At 36.8% G+C, this 21,340-nt stretch overlaps 1 protein-coding gene across 1 annotated transcript in view; it reads left to right on the top strand.

The window, feature by feature from the left end:
- The window catches only part of DNAH6 (dynein axonemal heavy chain 6), a 207,358-nt gene that overhangs the window by 32,908 nt on the left and 153,110 nt on the right, over window positions 1-21,340 (top strand). The window contains 9 exon segments of the mRNA XM_034659452.1: window positions 6,102-6,236; window positions 6,323-6,443; window positions 7,811-7,928; window positions 9,226-9,394; window positions 11,419-11,535; window positions 12,900-13,100; window positions 15,167-15,287; window positions 18,882-19,033; window positions 19,880-20,032. Coding sequence (XP_034515343.1) covers window positions 6,102-6,236; window positions 6,323-6,443; window positions 7,811-7,928; window positions 9,226-9,394; window positions 11,419-11,535; window positions 12,900-13,100; window positions 15,167-15,287; window positions 18,882-19,033; window positions 19,880-20,032 — 1,287 coding nt within the window.

Consider the following 21,340-nt stretch of genomic DNA (forward strand, 5'->3'; position numbering starts at 1 on the left):
AAAACAAATTTCCAAAGCTACTGCACAATTTTAAATTCCCACCAACAGGGGCGCCTGGGTGGCACAGCGGTTAAGCGTCTGCCTTCGGCTCAGGGCGGTAATCCCAGCATTCTGGGATCGAGCCCCACATCAGGCTCTTCTGCTATGAGCCTGCTTCTTCCTCTCCCACTCCCCCTGCTTGTGTTCCCTCTCTCGCTGGCTGTCTCTATCTCTGTCAAATAAATAAAAAATCTTTAAAAAATAAAATAAAATAAATTCCCACCAACAGCAAATGAGGGCTTTGGTTTGTCTCTGTTTTCACCATTCTATCTTTTTCATTATAGCCATTCCTACTGCTTGTGAAGTGGTATCTCATTGTGGTTTTGGTTTCTCTTTCCCTAGATAAAGGTGCTTGAGCATCTTTTCATGTGCCTATTGAGCATTTGTATATCTTATCTGGAGAACTGTATATTCAGATACTTTACCCATTTCTTTTTTTTTTTTTCAGTATTTTTTTATTATATTATGTTAGTCACCATACAGTACATCCCTGGTTTTTGATGTAAAGTTCGATGATTCATTAGTTGCGTATAACACCCAGTGCACCATGCAATACGTGCCCTCCTTACTACCCATCACCAGCCTATCCCATTTCTTAATTGGGTTATTTTCATTTTACTATTGAATTGTAAGAGTTACTTATATATTCTGGACACAAGTCCCTTATCCGTTATATGACTTGCAAAATTTTCTCCCTCTTCATGGGTTGTCTTTTCACTTTCTTTATTGTATCCTTTGAAGCACAAAAGTTCTTAATTTTGATGATCTGCATTTTAAGTTTTGAAATTAGGAATGTATGTCTTCTGAGCCCCTTGAATTTCCACATGAATTTTAAGATAATCTTGTCAATTTCTGCAAAGAAACAAGTTGGGATTTTGATAGGGATTGCTTTAAATCTACAGATCAATTTAGAGAGTATTGCCATCTTAACAATATTAACTTCTGGTCTGTGAACATACAATGCCTTCCCATTTATTCAGGTCTTCTTCAGGTCTTTCAACAATGTTTTGTAGTTTTCAGAGTATGTTTTACACTTCGTTTGTTAAATTTATTCCTCAATATTTTATTGTTTTTGTTACTATTAAAAGTGGAATTTTTTTTAAAAGATTTTATTTATTTATTCGACAGAGATAGAGACAGCCAGTGAGAGAGGGAACACAAGCAGGGGGAGTGGGAGAGGAAGAAGCAGGCTCATAGCAGGAGCCTGACGTGGGGCTCGATCCCGTAACGCCGGGATCACGCCCTGAGCCGAAGGCAGATGCTTAACCGCTGTGCCACCTAAAAGTGGAATTTTTAAAATGAAATTTTAATGAAATTTTTAAAATTTCATTTTGGATTTTTCATCTCATATATATATAGTACATTATATAAATAATATATGTGTTATATATTTGATATATATAGTAATACAGTTGATTTTTGTATATGGAGCCTATTTTCTGAAACCTTGCAGAATTTATTACTCATTCTATTAGTACGGTGTGTGTGTGTGTATTCCTTGGATACTCTGTGAACAAGAATAAGTCATCTGCAAATAGATATTGTTTTATGATTCCTTTCCAATCTGGATAACTTTAATTTTCTTGCCTATGTTCCCTGGCTAGAACCTTCTGAATAGAAGTGCCAAAAGCAGAAATCCTTGTCTTGTTCCTGATCTTAGAAGGAAAGCTTTCAGTCTTTCATCATTAAGCATGATGCTATAAGGATGTTTCTTTCTATTCCTAGTTTGTTGAATGTTTCTATCGTGAAGCCATGATGATTCTATTACATGTTTTCCTGCATCTATTGAGATTATCATGCAGTTTTTGCCCTTTATTATAATAATATGATTTGTTACAATAATTGACCTTTGGATACTAAACCAACTTTGTATCCCTGGGATAAATCATATTTGGTCATGGTATATAATCCCTTTATTGTTTTATTTGGTTTGCTAGTATTATGTTAATGAAATTTTCATGAATATTCATAAGGAAGACTGGTCTATAGGGTTTTTTTTTTTTCTTGTGTTTGTCTGGTTTTATAAAATGAGTTGGAAAATATTCCTTCTGTTTTTTGAAAGAGTTTATGAAGATTTGGTATTAATTTTTCTTTAATGTTTTGTAGAATTCAAGTGTCTTCTAGTCTCCTATATTTCCAGGTTTCACTTTTCTTTAGACTTAAGTGTGTGTTTAATATTAATTTTTCAATATTATTTAATGATGCACCTGGTTTTAACCTGCTGGTTTCAATAATGTGTAATTTTGTTGCACATGATACTTTCAGGCAATTTTTTTTTTCAGTTTTCACATTTTCAAACACCGTCATTTATTTATTTTAATTTGAATGTTACTTTGTAATTAAAATCTTTCCATTTTTTATTTTTAGTCAGCCATCCCTTTGCAAACAGACCACTCTTAATTTCATAGATCTGTATAACCATTCCTCTGCTTATGAAGGGATGTACCTTTTACTGTAGCCCTTTCTATTCTGGGTCAGAAATGTACATGAGAACTCGAGCCCACATCCTCTGGCTGGGACATGAGCTATATAGCTCCAGTGGGCTCTCTAAGTGTCAGATTGCTCAGATCACCCAAATGTTCTGTTAACTGAGGTTAGGGCAAATTAAAGTTGTGGTCGTGTGGTGAAGGCAAGATTAGCAAATCCAATGGATTCCTGCATTCCAACCAAAGACGTTGTGCCTCCGCATGGCCTTGATTTTTCTTAGATTTTTACATAAACATGGCTCTTCCACACTTATCTTCCAAAGGCTCTGATCTCTGTTTTCCTGTGGGCTTTCTGACCCAGTGACCAACCCGCCGATTAATAACAATGATTTTCTACCTCTGAAAGTATTAACGCTCATTTCAGTGCAACTGGCAGAAAGTCAATTTCAATGAGCTTCAGCAACAACAACAAACAAAAGCTCATATAATGAGGAAGTTCAAGTGGTGAACATATGTTCATGCATGGCTGAATTCAGAAGTTTTCATATTAGTTTTTCATATTAGTTTTTCCTCTTTCTCTTCATCTTTCAGTTCTGTATTTCTGTTTCATTCTTACTTGGGCTATTACATGGGCACCCCCTGCCGCTCTAGTTGCAGCAGCTGGGCTCTTTGAGTGGGAAGAGTACCTTTTGCTAGAGATGCTGGAGAGAACACTGATTGGCTCAGGTTGGTCATCTGTTCAGACCTGAACCAATCCTTGCACAGCCAGGTGTACTCTGATAAACCAGGCCTGGGTTTGTGCCTATTCCTCATTCCTGTGTTAGGGAAAGGGAGGGGTTGACCTTATCAAAACCACATGGTAATGGGTTTCCCAAAAGAAAGAGGGATTCTATTCCCAGAAGAATTGGTGGTAGGTCTGAGGTAGGTCTGTCCAGGACAGACAAAAATGATAGCTTCTCAGTCTACATATTGAAACCCATATTGTCAAAGTGACAAGTTCCTCCTTTTACAGCCCTGCTGCCAACTTAATATGTAATCCTTTTCACCTTCGACAGGTACTATTGATTTAGCAGCCTGAGAATGAACCTGAGATTGTCTCTGAAATTTACCAGTAGAAATAACAACAGGGGACAAAAACAAAACACCCACAGTCTCTCTTGTATTCATAGCTGCTCTCACACTGTCCTGTATGCGGACAGCCAGGTGATATTTAAGTTGAGCCAAAGTAATTTCTTAGATTACATATTTTTTCTTCCAGAAAATTTCCACTGTCAAACTCTCACATTTTGGCAGACCATCATCAGTTTTGCTCTCCACCTGGATCCTTGCATTTTGTCCATGTACTGAATAGAACTTATATTTTTGGTTCAAGGACTTTCTCCAGAGTACCCTGAACTTCCTTGCCTTCCCTGCCAAGTTTTGATTGCGTTCTCTTCCCTACTTCTATACTCATGTTAATTTATATAGTCTTATTTCAATTCATAGATTTAGTCTCTAAACTTTTGCTTCTTTTTTTATCATGCAAATTCTTCCACGCATTAAACCTTAAGGGCTGTCTGACTTCCTAGATGTTTTTTCATGAAACTCTTCACTTAGGACTCTTCTAATTATAACTTCCCTTTATTGTACTTTGAATAAATAAAGCACTGTTTTATGTTGGTCTGAATAGCTATTATTTGTCCTGTTTTGGAAACACATGGAAAAGAGTCCTATAGTATGGTGTATATAACATATAAATCAAAATCACATACCAATAAATTAATGTTAACTTTTTTAATGTGACTGCTACTCATTTGATTAGATTACAAGTGAGGGTGAAGGTCGTGGAAAATTGTTAGAACATGTGTCTTAGAAGCCAACAGCTTAGAACTCTGACCCATGATGGTAGCGTGGAGAAAGATTAAGTTAATATTATGTAACATAATTTTACAAATACTTCCACTCATTGTTCCAGCCCACAAATAAATAGGTTCTTTTTTTTTTTAAAGATTTATTTATTTGAGAGAAAGAGAGGGAGCAGGGGGAGGGGCAGAGAGAGAGAATTTCAAGCAGACTCCCCAACGAGCACACAGCCTGACTCAGGGCCCAGTCCCAGGACCCTGAGATCATGACCTGAGCTGAAATCAAGAGTTGGGTGCTTAGCCAACTGAGCCACTCAAGTGTCACATAAATAGGTTCTTAATGATGACTGAATTTTCTTTTTCAGCAACTTGTCACCCCTGAAAATCTAAAGTTAAAAAATTTAATTTTAGGGGTGCCTGGGTGGCTCAGTCGTTAAGCATCTTCCTTTGGCTCAGGTCATGATCCCAGTGTTCTGGGGTTGAGCCCCACATCGGGCTCCCTGCTCAGCGGGAAGCTTGCTTCTCCCTCTCTCACTCCCCCCTGCTTGTGTTCCCTCTCTCGCTTCCACTCTCTCTCTCTCAAATAAATAAATAAAATCTTTAAAAAAAATTTAACTTTAAAAAATTTTAAATTCAAAGTGGCCTTTGTCCTATGTCGTAGCCTATTAGGTCAGCAGATGGGCCCCTGCATTACCAGGGTGACTGGACGTTGTAAAGTCCTTAAGATAACACGATGAATCTCTTAGTAGTCTTTCATAAAACATAGTGAAATTTGAGATATTGCCCAGGGGCACCTGGGTGGCTCAGATGGTTGGGCATCTGCCTTTGGCTTGGGTCATGATCTCCGGGTCCTGGGATTCAGCCCCATATCGGGCTCCTGGCTGGCTCAGCGGGGAGTCTGCTTCTCCCTCTCCCTGTGCCTCTCCCCCTGCTTGTGTGCTCTCTCTGTCTCTCTGTCTCTCTCAAATGAATAAATAAAATCTTTAAAAAAAAAAAAAGGCATTCTCCAGTCCTCCATTACTTGCCCTCAATTTCATAGCTATAAGACTTGCATATTCAAAATGAAAAGAAAGGAATTCAAACAAATTAAATCTGATAATTTAAAGAATGCTTTTATGGATAAAGAAGATGTGAGATAGATAGATAGATAGATAGATAGATAGATAGATAGATAGACCTACATGGAGTATTACTTAGCCATCAGAAAGGATGAATACTTACCATTTACATTAACATGGATGGAACTGGAACTGGAGGGTATTATGCTGAGCAAAATAAGTCAATCAGAGAAAGACAATTATCATACGGTTTCACTCATATGTGGAATGTAAGAAGCAGCTCAGAGGATCATGGGGGACGGGAAGGAAAACTGAATGGGAAATAATCAGAGGGAGACAAACCATGAGACACTCTTAACTATAGGAAACAAAGTGTTGCTAGAGGGGAGAGTGGAGGAGTAACTGGGTGATGGGCATTAAAAAGGGCACGTGATGTGATGAGCACTGAGTGTTGTATGCAACTGAGGAATTAATTGAGCTCTACATCTGAAACTAACGATGTACTAGATGTTGGCTACTTGAATCTAAATTAAAAAAAAAAAGCAAAGAATGCTTTTAGAAAAAAATTCACAAGTGTTCCTGTTTAATGTATGCACTTTGGAGTTGTAGCTATAGTTAACACATAGAGCTATCTATTTTCCTTAATAACCATTCTTGCTTTCCAAATATTTTTATTCTTTCAAAAGCCAGGGCTTTTTTTTTTAACTAAACAATGACAAATTTTTATTTTCATGCAGTATTTGCGACCAGCTCTTCTTAAAATAAATGAATTATGCTATCACCTGAGTTTTATGGGACTTTGTCATATTGAAAAATGTCATACCTACACCCTGCAAGAATTTAAAGTTGCGCAAGTCATACGATTAAAAGAGGTAAGAATTTTGTCTGTGGTTTCAAGATTTTTTTTCTACTGTTGCTACTTTACTATTACTAATTATACATATTCATCAATGTCTAGGTGACAGAGCGCCTAGAAGAATTTCGAAATGAGGCAAAAAATGTGGTCAGGAAGGCTTGTCAAATTGCTCTTCGTGCCGAGGGATTTATTCCTGATGACTGTCTACATAAATCTGCTGAAGGTATGAAGGAGGAAATACTTTGATAGATCAGAAGTCATGGCTTTCTAAAAAATTACCTCTTTTTCTATTTTTCTTGAGTTTAAATAATGATCCTATTTTTTCAGTTCTTCCAAATATCTACTTGATACGTTATAAATTCAGTATATATCATAGAGGGGAAACACAGTAAACACTGCATCTTCCTTGCATTACCATTGCAGATATATAATATTTTAAACTGGTTACAGAACCTTTATTTCATAAGCATTTTATAGAGGAATCAGGGCCTCTTTGCTTAAAGGTCTGTCTAACCTGCCAGGGTGGACAATAGGTTTGTTAAAATTAAGCAACTGGGTGGATCTCAGGTTGACCCCAGGTGACAGAAACTGTAAAAGGATAACTAAAATTCAGGTGGAAAAGGAGAGTAGAGGTGTTCCTGGGAAAGAAGTAACATGGTACACGGATCAATTCTGAGAAAGGGGAATGTTAACAACTGTCTGAAGTCTTTTGTTGAGTTAAAATCCTTTGATGTGGAATTCTTTTGGATAACTGGGCTGTTTTCTAGAGTTTGAAATATTTCGTTAACCAAGCATTTTGTTGTTTTTTAATTTTACTCATCTTTTTTTTCCATTTTAATGCCAATGTAATTAACATACAGTGTTATATTAGTTTCATGTGTACAATATAGTGATTCAACAATTCTAAGCATTACTCAGTTCTCACTGTGGTAAGTGTACTCTTAATCCCCTTCACCTATTTCCCCCTTTCCTCCACTCATCTCTCCTTGTAATCATCTGTTCATTCTCTCTAGTTAAGAATGCTTTTTGGTCTTTTTTCCCCTTTGTTCTTTTGTTTCTTAAATTCCACAATGAGTGAAATCATGATGTTTGTTTTCTCTGATTTATTTCACTTAGCATCATCAGGGAAATGCAAATCAAAACCGCGATGAGATTATCACCTCCTACCTGTCAGAATGACTAAAATCAAAAACTCAAGAAACAAGTGTAGGCAAGGATGTAGAGAAAAAGGAACCCTCGCACACTATTGGTGGGAATGCAAACTGGAGCTTCCTCAAAAAATTAAAAATAGAAATACCCTATGATCCAGTAATTGCTGTACTGGGTATTTACCCAAAGAATGTGAAAACGCTAATTCAAAGGGATATATATGCACTGCTATGCTTACTGCAGCATTATTTATAATAGCCAAATTACGGAAGCAGCCCAAGCATCCATCGATAGATAAATGAATAAAGAAGATGTGGTATTTGTATATAAAATGGAATATTATTCAGGCAAAAAAAAAGAATTTTACTTATCTTTTAATCCTTATTGAAAGAAATGGAATTTTTACCCAAGAATTAACGTTGTGTCTTCTGTTGTTCTTAGATTATTGTAAAATCCAAGATGGTGGAGGTCTCACTGAGTTGCCTGCTTACACAGACTCTGACAAAATGACGTACACAGAGCAGGCCAGCAAAAGGCATCACTGCATGAGGCTAACGTGGTAAATGATTAATTCTCTTTTTCAAGAAAAATTAGAGCATCCACCCTTCTCAAGTTTCATTAAAAATTAAAGCCTTCATCAAAAGATTCACTAATAGAGATTTAGGGGATATGGTAAACTGAATGCATCCCCAGAAGCTCACCCATCCAACTGCCACCCAGCAGAGCAGCCACTGGGGGCAGGCTGGGGGAGAGTGGAAGACATGCCCAAGGCCAAGTGCTCCTCTTTGATCTCTAAAGCTTTGTTTCCCTCTAGCCCAGCTTGGACCAAGCATGGAGCAGGCTGTGGTTAGGAGAAGTCAGGTACATAGAAAGTTGTGGGCCTCCTCCAGTGCACCTGGAGAGCTCACTACATCGGTTTGGTCACTAAAGAACGACAGATAGCTGCATTGCCACACAAAATTCGACCCTCTCTCTAAGGTGGGTTTTGCATCTGAGAGACCAGGGCAGAAAGTCTTCTTTCCAGAGCCTCACCTGGATCTTGACATTGTTCCAGAGTTTGGATTTCACACCATTCTAAAACCTCATCATTACAAATAACTTGCAAACAAAATCACCAAACATTATCTGAAAAGTTTTGTGTGGCACTATGGAACACTGTTATTGTTCCTCAGTGCCCACTAACTTAGTCCAGCTTTGACAGCTGTATATTTAATAAGTCTTAACTGCGTACTGGTTTATATATGAAATGATATGATAATAATGGCTGTGTCACAACAGAGGTCAATGGAGCAATCCCTGAGGCCACCGTCAGAGTACAGGTCACAGAAGACCTCTTGGCCTTAAGCTGAGTAGAATAAACATTTATTCTAAATGCCCAAGTTAAGGAAACATAAAATCTGCCTCTCTGGGTCAGAAGCTGCTATCAAACAACATTATTCAATAGCAAAGATTTCACACACTTACCATTAGAATGTGAGTTACAGATGTTGTATATTTTCTGATTTCTTCTGTACAGCATCTTTAAAAAATCTTATGGCCCTTTTGGTTAGATGAGCTGGGTGTGTTTTCCATACCAGCTATATTGCTCATTAAATATCCTTTTGGATAGTTAGAATACCCAGCTAAATTGATGCTATATATTTGAATATATTTGTGTTTTAAAATGAAGAATGTTCAAGAATAACTTTTGGACAATAAATCTCTGTAATTATAACATAAATGGAAATTCAAAGAGAAATTATGATATTTTAAATGTTGAATATTTGGTTTATTGTCACTTTCAAAAATATATGGTTTAGTGTCACGTTCATAGTAGTGAATATAGAAAACTGAAGCTGTATTTTTTTCTTTTCAAGCTTTATTCGTCTAAATGACTATCTAATTGAGAACACAATGCACGTCCTAACAGTGAATTCTGTTAACTCTCTTTTGAATTATCTTACTGACAAGCTAAAACGAACACCTTCGGCAGATGTCATTCAGAAATGGATTACTGAAGAGAAGACTGAAGTCACTGAGAAAAAGGTATATTCAGACAAAATTAAGAAAATTCATAGGTCAGCATTTATTGAGGAGTGCTTACTATGTACTGTGAATTATATTTTCTGTGTACTTGGAAAGTAGCAGAAATGCTTAGAAGATTTCACAGGACAATCAGAGCTTACCATATGCACTTGAAATGGCAGAGTGAAAATCACCGTATCATCAAGTATCTAATAATAGAGGAAACTATCCACTGCGCTAGATGTTGCTGTCTGTCTCATAGGAATTTGCTAAAGGTTATTCGTGCGTTCACTGGACAAATATTTCTTAAGTACCTACTATGTACCAATCCCTATGCTGGGTGTTGGGTTTATAGTGATGAAAAGCATAGACAGGATTCTTGCCCCCAAGAAGCTTATGGTTTGGGAGTCATCATGGCATGAACTGGAAGAGAGAAGCAGGGAAGGTCATGTAAATGAAAGCTAAGCAATGGTTTAGGGGTGAGAAGAAGCAAATCATGGAAGCAAACCTTTGTGCTTTGTGCTCCCAAGCAACATCTTGGGAGGATGTTGATCTTAGAGACACAGAGTAATTTGAGATATTTGAGATGAAGTACTGCCTGTCAATAGCCTGCCTAGGAAACCCAGCTCTGAAGTTTCCCTTTTCTCCAAAAGCTGAAGTTTAGTTGCATACTCCTTTTTATTACTTTCTCTCCTTCCCTAGTCTCAGTTCCTCCTTTTTCTAAGTACTATTACATTTTGAAAGTAACATTTATTTTTCTAATAATAAAAGTAATGTATGCTAAGTGAAGAAAATTGGAAGAACACAGAAATATAGAAAGAGAAGGACCCTCTGCTATCCAAGGATAACTATTTCCAAGTGAAAAACGTACCATACTTACTGCTTTAACACATGCTTTTTCCACTTAGCAACGTATTGTGAAAAATCTCCGAAGACAATATGTATTTTTCTGTATAATATTCTCATGTAGAAATATAACTACTGTATCTCTTCTAAATAATTTTCTATCGTTGATCACTTTCTCATACTCCAAATAGACAAAGACATCTTTGTTTCTTATTACTCCAAATAAGCAAAGAACATCCTTGTCCATACATTTTTCACACATTTCTCATTTTTTTCCCCTTAGAAGAAATTCCTAGATGTGGAATTTTTGGGTCAGAAACGTACTTTTGATACAGATGCATTAACTTTCCAAAAAGTTTTGTGTCAATTTACAACCTTCCTAGCAATGTTTGAGAATGAACCACATGCACTCTAGATATTATCATTAATTTTCATCATGGTCAATCTGATGGTTGTACATCACTGCTTTTAATTGTCATATTCCTTTAATTGTCACCCCAGTGCAGGGATAAGAGCATAGGTCCTGTGGTCAGAAAGACCTGGATTTGAGTGCTGGCCTGGCATTTAATAACCAGTGTGTCCTGGATGAAATGTCTTCCTTTCTCCAGATTCTATTTTTCTTGTGGTGGTAATAATGATACCTGCTTCATATGGTTGGTGTGCGTTCATGAATACTGAGCGCTGCCTGGCGCACAGTGAATACTCAATAAATGTTGTTACTGAGTAAACTGTCTTGAGTACAAGAACAAGAAGATTGATTGATCACTTGTATATTCCTTTTAGGAAATGTCAGATTATGCCCTTTGCCTGTTTTTCTATTTAAGTATATTTCTATTTTAGTATATATCTACTTATGTATCAATTGTTATATTATTTGTATAAATTTCTATTGAGTATATCAAATGCATTTCTATCTAAATATTATCAATTTCCTATATTCTATGCTTGTTTGCCTTTCCATTTTGGTGATGGTGTTTTCAGAAGGAGGGAAGTTTTACACTATTGTGTAGTCTTTCAGTGTTTGCCTTTATTTCCTTTATTTTTTAATTTCTATGCTAATATTTGTTGCAAGACAAGCCAACATTATGAAATCAACTAGTTGGATAAGCTTCAGTTTACATGCTTCTTGTAATACGGATATCTGTTATCTTATACCTTGGTTCTTACATCTTAAAACACTGCACATGTGCTCATTTCAGGTGACCTCTGTGGGGGAAAAGCAGGAAGAAGATGAGTCTCTCATCCCCATGTTTCTCACAGAACTGATTTTGACAGTCCAATCATTACTATTTGAACCTTCTTTGGAAGACTTTCTGGTGTGTGTTCCTTCATAGAGCATCCATCTATAAGTACTTTTTTGAGAAATAAAGCAAGTGTTTTACTGTCAAGTGATTGGCAGGTTTGCTGTTGTTCCTTCTCCAAAATGATCAGAGGGAAAGAAAGTACTGTTCTGTGCACAGTATTGCATCTACATAAAAACTATCTGAAAGTTTAGCACATTTTCTTTTACTTGAGACAGATTGGGAGCTTGGTAGGATACCCCAGCAAGAGAACATATGCTATACAAAATTTAGAATTGACTATAGTAAGTACAATTTGTGAAATCTTTTTAGGCATGCTGCATCTGTGAAAATGTTTTAATTATCTATTGCTGGGTAACAAATTACCACAAATGTGGCAGCTTAAAACAACAGCCATGTGCTATCTCACAGTTTCTGTGGGTCCAAAGGCTGGGCACTGCTTAGCTCGTCCTCTGCCTCAAAGCTTCTCCAGGCTGTCGTTCGGGTAGTGGCTACGATGAGATCTCCTTAGAGGCTTGACGAGAAAAAGGTCTACTTCTAAGTTCTCTCAAGGTGCTGTATAGGTGTAAGTATAGGACTGAAGTTCCTATTTTCTTGAGGGATGTCAGCAAGGGACCACCCTTAGATCCTAGAAATCACCTGTAGCTCCTTGCCATGTGGCCAACTCTATAAGCAGTTTACAATATGGACATTTGCTTCTTCAAGACCAGTTAGAAAATCTCCTTTGCAAAGGGCCCAATCCCTCTTTTAAGAGTTTTCACTTGATTCATTCAGGTAGACTGAGGGTATACCTTCTTGAATACATTCAAGGCATGTACGCCAAAGGGAGGGAATCATGGGAGCCACTTTAGAATTATGCCCTCTTCATTTGTGTACATGTATAGATTAGTAAACCAATCACAGTCTATATTTCCTGGTATACTGTAGCAAAAAAGCAGTAGTAATCAGGATCTCTGGATTCTAGTCTTGGCTTTATAATGAGTTATTTGACCTTGGGGTATAAACCACTTACCACTCTAGGGTTCAATTTATGAATCTGTAAGATGAGGAGGCAGATGAGTTTTAAGGTTGCTTCCAATTCCAGTAGTCTATGATTCAGATAGGTTATTTTAGAATATTCATAAGGTCAAGTGGACTGCTGAGTTCCCTCTGGTTGGGGCCTCACTCAGAAGCTCCCAATACAGAGGCAGTAGCCTCTTGAATGTCCTTTCTTGGCCAGAAAACTCATGTCCTTCACATGATTTGTATGAACTCAGAATCAACACAGTATTTGTTATGGTTGAATGAGTTATTTATTTTAGCATTTCAAAAAATTCAAAATTATTCATAAATATAATCATATATGTTTACATTTATGTTTATGTTTTTCTGTCTAACAGGATGGGATTTCAGGTGCAATTAATCATTTTCAAAACACCGTGCTATCAGTTCCTAACCTTGTACCTGATACGTATTTTGATGCTTTTACCAGACCTTACATTAACAACAAACTTGAAGAAAAAACTTGTGGATCTGGGCCAAGCCTATCAGCAGTATTTGATGATGATAAGAATTTTCGCACAATTATCTTTCAAATAAAGGTACATTTACCTTTACTAAAACTGTTTTATAATATTCTCAATTTTTAAGAAATTGAATAATAAAGTTTCTTCCTTTCTTATCTTTAAACTGAATGCTACTTAATTTCTGAATGGTGAAGTGATTTCTTTTTTAAAGTCCTAGTAGATCAGAGCACTGACTACAGGAAAGGATTTAGAAGTGCAAGTTATCTGAGATGGCATTAATTGCTCATTCTGGAGGAGCAGATAAGATTAAGAAGAAAGAAGAGGCATTATTTAAACTTGGGGTGGTGTAGGGGAAATGAAGCAACTGGTGAAAACTTAAGGTCCTACAAGACTAAAGAGAACCAAACAATCAAAGTATACCCAACTTTTTCCACACTGCCAAAAAATTAAATAATCTGCACACTGCTACACTGACAGAACAGAATACCCTTGAATTATAAGTCTCATAAATCACTTCAAATCCATAAGCTAAGGAAATGAAGATATATTAAATTCATGCAAAACTACAATATGGAGAAATCAGCGAAGATTAAAAGACCTCATGAATACTCCTTCTTTTCCCTCCCAAAAAACCTTGAAACAGAAGCTACACTACCAACTCGAGTAAATATCCTCAAACAAGCGTTTGAATATGTGTAAAGTCACATTGAATCAAAATTCAAAATACATGGTGACAAAGGGAGAAGAAACTCAAATGAAAAATTAATAATTACTATAGGAGAATGATAGGAAAAATGAGAATAGAAGAAAGACAGAAAAACAACCAAGAGAATGAAGATAAGCTAGAGTTGGGCAAATAAAAGGGTCAGAGAGAAAATTAGGAGATGGGCAAAGAAGAAATAACATACATTTAATTGGCATCTCTGAAGGAGAAAAACAAAACATAAGGTAGAACAAACATTTATAACTGTAATCCAAGAAAAGAAAACCTAAATCTATATATTAAAAGGGCCTACAGAGTACCTTGCAAAATTGACCCAGAGCAATGAATTCTGACCTACATTCTCTTAAAACTATTAGCTTTTAAAAACTAAAGAAAAATTCCTACAGGTCTCAAAGCACAAGGATCAAATAATTTACAAAGTAAGAGAATTAGACTAGCGTCAGACTTCTCAAAAACAATGTGTAAAGAAGACAATAATGAAATAGCATTTCTTCAGGAAACTCAATGGAAGAAAGTGTGAATCAAGCACTTTTATCTATTCAAGATAGTCTTTCAACTATCAAGGCCATAGGAGGGTCTCCCTGGCACAAATTGACCATTAACTACTGATTATAAAACTATCATAAATTCTTGAATAAAATGAAAGCATATTAGTCCATATTGTGAATGAAGGAATGAATTGAATGAGATGGGAGAGTTTTTCCTTACACCAGAATGTCAACTAATAAATGTAGAAGGAAAATCACCGCAATGTCTATCATAAAACAGTCAAGAATCTCCAATGCATACTAAAATGAGAATGCAAAAGTATAATGAGAAAGAGGATTTTTGTCTCAGAGCTTTTCTACATAAGATATTTATTGATTTTAGGGGGAAAGTAGTTAAGTTTGCAGTGATGAAGCCTGACAGGCACAAGATGAACCAACATGTTAGCATCACAGGTAATGGGAAAAATGGACATTATGTGCCTTCCATCATGGTGCACTGAGAACATACATCATTTCTGTGGTATTACTACCAAAAATGTATAACTGAATCTAAGCACTGAAAGGTATAAAACATATATGTACACACACACACAAATGAGATACTCAAAAAATGTGAAGGTCATGAAAGACAAGGATTGAGGAATTGTTTAAGATTTTAAAAATTATAAATATGCTTCCTCTAATCATAAAGAACAGTTATTCAAAAGTTATGTTTGAAGATGTGTTTGTTTGTTTGTTTAATTTCATAAAAGAATCCATTAACTGCTCTTTGACATCAAGGATGGTATCTTCCCTCACTTATGTATCCCTTGGTCAAAGCATAGTGTTGGACTCAGAGAAGGCATTTGTGATTGTTTGTCAAATTATATTGAATTGAAATATGCTCATAAAAATATAATTGTACTTATCTGTTTATTTATAACATTTAGGAAACCATACAGGCAGCATTCGAATCTGCCCGATTATATGCAGCTACGTTTGAAAAGTTTCAGATATTCTTCAAGGAAAATGAAAGTCTTGATTTACAAGCTCTTAAACTTCAAGAACCTGGTAAGTGTCCCATTTGTCCTTACTAATTATTTTTGAGAAGAATATCAAGGTTTAAAATATTCTAGGTTTCTGTTTGTTGGTGGATAGTTTCAGAAATGGTGTTCCAAAAGAGTCGGCCTGATAAAAGCAAGAGTTTATTCATTTCTGGGTTCTCTTCTGTGGAATTATTCTCCACCACATCCTCATGGTGCGATTTTGATCTTCTTAACTTTCCCAAGATAAGTTTTGTGGCCTAGCCTATGATTTATCCTGGAGAATGTGGCATGTGCACTTGAGAAGAATGTATATTCTGCTGTTGGAAGGAATGTTCTATATATGTCTGTTAAGTCCATTTGTTCTAAAGTGTAATTCAATTCCGTTTCCTTGTTGATTTTCTGTCTGGATGATCTATCCATTGCTGATAGTGAGGTATTAAAGTCCTCTACTATTATTGTATTCCTATTTCTCTCTTAAGATCTGTTAGTATTTGCTTAGAACACTTCAGTGCTTAGATATGGGGGGCATATATACTTATGGTTATTATATCTTCTTGATCTATTGACCCCTTTATCATTAGATAATCATCTTCTTTGTCTCTTGTTACGATTTTTGTCTTGAAGTCTATTTTGTTGATATAAGAATGGGTACACCCACTTTCTTTTGGTTACTACTTGCTTGGAGTATCATCTTCCACCTCTTCAGTTTGATTCTTTGTTTGTTTTTGGAGCTGAGATGAGTCTTATGAGGGCAGCATATAGTTTGGGTCTAGTGTTTTAATCCAGCCAGCCACTCTGTGCCTTTTGATGGGTGATTTCAATCCATTTACATTTAGGATGACCACTGATATATGAAGACTTACTACTGCCACTTTATTATTTTCTGGTTGTTTTATTTCTCTCTCTTTCTCTCTCTTTCTTTGTGTTTCTGTTTACCTACTTAGGTTGGTAGTTTTCTGTGATGATTTGGTCAGTTTCTCCCTCTTGTGTGTGCATGTCTTTGCTCTAGATTTTTACTTTGTGGTTATTGTGAGGTTTGTATAAAATGTCTCATAGATAAAATAGTCCTTTTCTGTTGATAGTAACTTATCTTCATTTGCCTATTTAGGTTCCTTTATTTTCATCCTCCCCTTTTATATTTATGTCGTGACAAATTATCCCCTTATATGCTGTGAGTTTGTTACCAAATTATGTAGCTATAGCTATTTTTAATGTTTTTTTCCTTTAGCCTTTATGCTATAATTGTTTAACACCCTATTCTAAAATAGAGTTAGAATTTTGTGATTCTGTTTATTACCTTACTCAAAGTTTGGTGTATTTTTATCTTTTCATTTCAGGTAGACAAGCTCCTTTCAACATTTGTTGTAAGGGAGGTCTAGTGGTGATGAACTCCCTTAACTTTTGTTTGTCTGGCAGTCTTTATTTCTCCTTTATATCTGAAGGATACCTTTGCTAGATAGAGTATTCTTGGCTGACAATTTTTATCTTTCAATATTTTGAATATATCATTTTATTCTCTTCCAGCCTACAGAATTTCTGCCGAGAAATCTGTTCATAGTCTAATAGAGGTTCCTTTGTAGGTTACTTTCTTTTTTTTCCCCCGCCTGCCTTTAAGATCCGTTCTTTCTTTCTTTCTTTCTTTCTTTCTTTCTTTCTTGATTTCTTTCTTGATTTCTTTATTTCTTTCTTCCTTCCTTCCTCCCTTCCTTCCTTCCTTTCTTTCTTTCTTCCTTTCTTTCGTTTGATTTTATTTGCCAAAGAGACAGCACACAAGCAGGAAGAGTGGCAGGCAGAGGGAGAAGCAAGCTCCTGCTGAGCAAGGAACCTGATGTGGGACTCAATCCCAGGACCCTGGGATCATGACAGTTTACCAACAGAGCCACCCAGGCATCTCAAGATTCTTTCTTTATCATTGACTTTTGACAGCTTCATAATAATGTGTCTTGAAAAGGGTCTTTTTGCATTGAGATAGTAAGGTGATCTATTAGCTTCATGGACTTATATGTCTAGTTCTTTCCCCAGGTTTGGGAAGTTCGCAGCTATTATTTCTTTAAATAATCTCTCTACCTCCTTCTTCTCCTCTGCATCTGGTGTACCCATTATTCTTGTGTTGGCTTTCCAAATGGAGTCTAATAGCACTCATAGGGTTTCTTCACTTTTTAAAAATCTTAGGATTTTAGAAGGAATTATCTCTCCTTTTCCACCTGAATCACTTCTATATCTACTCTGTTTCCAATGCTTGGACCACTATTCTGAAGCATAATTACATGATACCATGAAAAAAACTCTGTTCAAATAAGTTTGGAAAATACTAGACCAAGCAACATTATACAGGTTTTCTTACCAGAGGACTTCTCAGATTACTTGATGTCCTCATTTTGTCAGTTCTCAAAAATATACACATCTAAATCTTCTGAAGTGAGTGGGATAGATCATTTTTAACCCTTTTGTGTATTACAAGGAAGCTGAAGCTCAGAAAGATTAAGTGACTTAAAGCCAAATATGAGTTAAAGACTTGAGCTTAGGTTTGCTAATACTGTGCATTCTTTATACTATGTCAAACTTCCCCTTATATTCAGGAGAGGAGATGACATGAATAAAGACAAGACTCAACACCCTTTTCTTTTTGGGTTGGTGGAGGAGGGCTATAGAAAGGGAATAGGGATCAGTAAGGAAATCAATCTGTGGAGGAAGTACTTAGAAATAAAGTTAGCTAAATTTTTGTTTAAGATTTACTTATTTATTTTAGGGGGGAGGGGCAAAGGGAGAGGGAGAAAGAATCTCCAGCAGAGTCCATGCTGAGCACAGAGCCCAGTGTGGGGCTCAGTCTCATGACCCTGAGATCATGACCTGAGCTGAAATCAAAAGTCAGACACTTGACTGACTGAGCCACCCAGATACTCCAAAGTTAGCTAAATTTTTGCAGGCCCAGAGGGTATAGGAGTTTTAAAGACAAGTGGAATAGTTTAGTATTATGTGTGTATTAGAAAGAGCTGTTTTTGACCAACAGTATAACAATTGTATTCAAAGGTAATCAGGCCTCCACTGGTCCAGGTAGATTGGAGAAGGGAGAAAATGAAAATAGGAAGATTATCAAAATGCGACTGCAGCATATGGCACATGCACATGGACAAAGGCCTCAGCCATGATGTGGGAGCAGGGTGGGCAGAGAGGTGTTTGGGAAGAGGAGCAGAGATAACTTCAGCTATGCTCAATCTCTTGTGTTTTACACTTTTGTTATTTATGTCCTCAAAATGCTTTATATGGAGGTGCCATGTGGGAGAAATCTTCCATGAAACCCAACTTCAACCGACTCTAAGATCCAGTCCACTCCAGACTAGATCCTCTAATACAATTACAAATTATTTTCATCTGCAATCTCTTAGTAGGAGCCAGAAAACATATTTTCATTATCGAATATTATTTTCATTAGTATGAGAATAAAATATAAAGCATTATGAATTAATGTTTTGAAGTTATTCAAGATATTCTACGTCAGGAAAATAGCATTATAAATACATCTATAAATTTATTAATGCAATGATTTTTAATATATTTCAAATGATCCTTTAAAATTTAATATGATCTATTTTATGCTTTATATGATAATTTTATGTAGATGTTGAGTTTTTTAGAGAACAACTGGAAAAATATCACAGACAGCACAAGGATGCTGTAGCTCTGAAACCTACCAGAAATGTAGGATTGCTGCTCGTTGATACAAAGCTGCTAAAAGAAAAACTAATTCCATCACCTTTGCGATGCTTGGAGGTAACTATGAACTAGGAAAAACTTTAATTATAGTGTCTATAATTATTTTACAATTTTTCTACTACAAATAGACTCTCTTTATTTTGTAGTAATGAAAATATCTTAAAATTAACATAACCTACTGGGCATCCTTAATTCCCAAGAAAAGTCCCATATTCTTTCTGTCCCACACAGTCAGCTTTTAGTTGAGAGAAGGGAGGGGATTTGCAGGCCTCAGACTAGTCTCTTACTCCCATTCCATTTTCCTTTGCTGGAGCATTTCAAGGCTTTCTGCCGAAGAGACACCGCTATAATAGCTCAGTGTTCTGTGGGAATGCTGGTTGACTTCTGATACTGGGATCCAGTTTAGGACGTCATTTCCTGCCCTGAAACTGTCCCTAAAGATCTGATTATGTTTAAGTGAGTGGGAGAGCCGAGGACATTTGTATGGATCCTGCAGTAACTTTCATGTCTTCCTTTGGAGCCAGAGTATACCTGTAATATTCTCAAACACCTCCAGCGAGACAATGGTGTAAAGCACAGATTGGCAAACTATAGCCCACGGGGCGAATCCGGTCTTCCACCTGTGTTGTACATACGACGTGGCCACGACAGTTTGCTTTTATATTACCTATAGTTGCGTTCTCACCACAAGGGCAAAGTACTTGTGACACAGACCATGTGCCCCGTGAATCTAAATATTCACAATCCAGTCCTTACAGAAAACCTCTGCTGACCCCTGCTGTGGGTGACAGAAGACAGAGCCTATCTCTGCTGATTTAATATTTGGTTAGGATTTATTTAGAATAGTTAATAAAATGAAAATATTTAAATAGTTATGATTCACATTTTCTTTTTCTTTCCTAGGTGCTAAATTATATGCTTCCCTGTCAAAGCAAGAAAAAAGTGGATGCCATTATCTCTGAGGCACAAGATGCAGAGTACAAACTTGAATTTGTTCCAACTACCACCATAGAATATGTTAACAGCTTAGTATTTCTTGATGAAATCCAGGAAAGGGTGAGTTGATTTTCATATAACCCAATATTCCAGACTTGTGGTAGATACGGAAGACAAATAAGAGAAATTGAGGGACTGAAGGTCAGTAAACAGCTGTCAAAATATCAGGTAGTTCTTTCTCTCCATCCATTCTTTCTGCATTTCTCTGAAGATCTACTCTGCTTCTCTCCCTCTACAGACAGAGTGCTTCTGCTCCTTTATTCCACAGCAGTAAATATGGCCAGCAGCAGCTCTCAAGTTAATACTGCAAGTCTAGCCAGCCGCTGAGAGGGATGCTCTCTCTCCCAGTATGAATTCTAAATGTCTTATAAATACATTGAGCATCCCCACCCCCATGCTGTTGTATGAACTATGACAGGAAGGTAGGATCATGTTGCAGAGAGTAGATTGCTCTCACTCTGTAGTTCCGGAACAGGAGATGCCATGCAGAAAGCCCAGGCAGTTTCCCATCTCCATGAGGTTATCTGTGCATTTCTGGGTGTCGTGTTGGGGAAGCAGTTTCCCTTAGGGAGACGTTCTCCACGAATGAACAGCTCTTCTTTGGAACCCCATCTATTCATTCAGAAAATGTAATGAACACTCACTTGCAGGGTGCAAGGGTTACAGCAATGAGTAAACCTGCCATCAAGGAGCTCGGAGTCTATAATGAAAATAGATAATTATTATATAATGTGTATGAGTACAAAATAGTGTTGTAGGACTTTGAGGGGTTGTGGTCATTCTTGGCTACAAATCTCAGCTTTATGGAAGATGGGGTAGTCAAGCTATGTCCTAAAATGCATCTATTCAGGCAGGATTTCAGGGAGAGGGGAAACTGTGTGCAAACGCCTGAGGCAGAATGACAAGAGCAGGATGTGGCAGTTGGCGCACTATGGAGAAAGGTGTTCAGTAGAGAAAGCTGATGAACTGTAACTAAAGCAGTATTTTCAAGGAAAGGAGAGAAGGAATGGATTCTAGTCAGTTAAGTTAGTAGAACTGAAAGGACTAAGTGGGTAACTGAATTTGGGAACAACAAGAGAAGTCTAAGATTACTCTTGGATATCTTTCTATAGCAAACAGGCAGATAGTGATATCATTAACCAGTAGAGGTGGGGCAGGCCACGTAATCATTGTCTGACCAGATCAATTTTGAGAGTGAAAAAGGCACTATTAACCATTCTGCCAGGACAATGGGTGTAATCCAAGATTCTCTCAGGGAGACGTGGGACATATGCTTATTCCAAGTACAGGAAACACAGGAAGACGAACAGATCTTGGTGTACAGATACTTATTCTATTTATTACTTGTTTAAAATGTTATTAAGATGT

This window comes from Ailuropoda melanoleuca, chromosome 4, assembly GCF_002007445.2.
Source record: "Ailuropoda melanoleuca isolate Jingjing chromosome 4, ASM200744v2, whole genome shotgun sequence".
Classification (NCBI taxonomy): domain Eukaryota; kingdom Metazoa; phylum Chordata; class Mammalia; order Carnivora; family Ursidae; genus Ailuropoda; species Ailuropoda melanoleuca.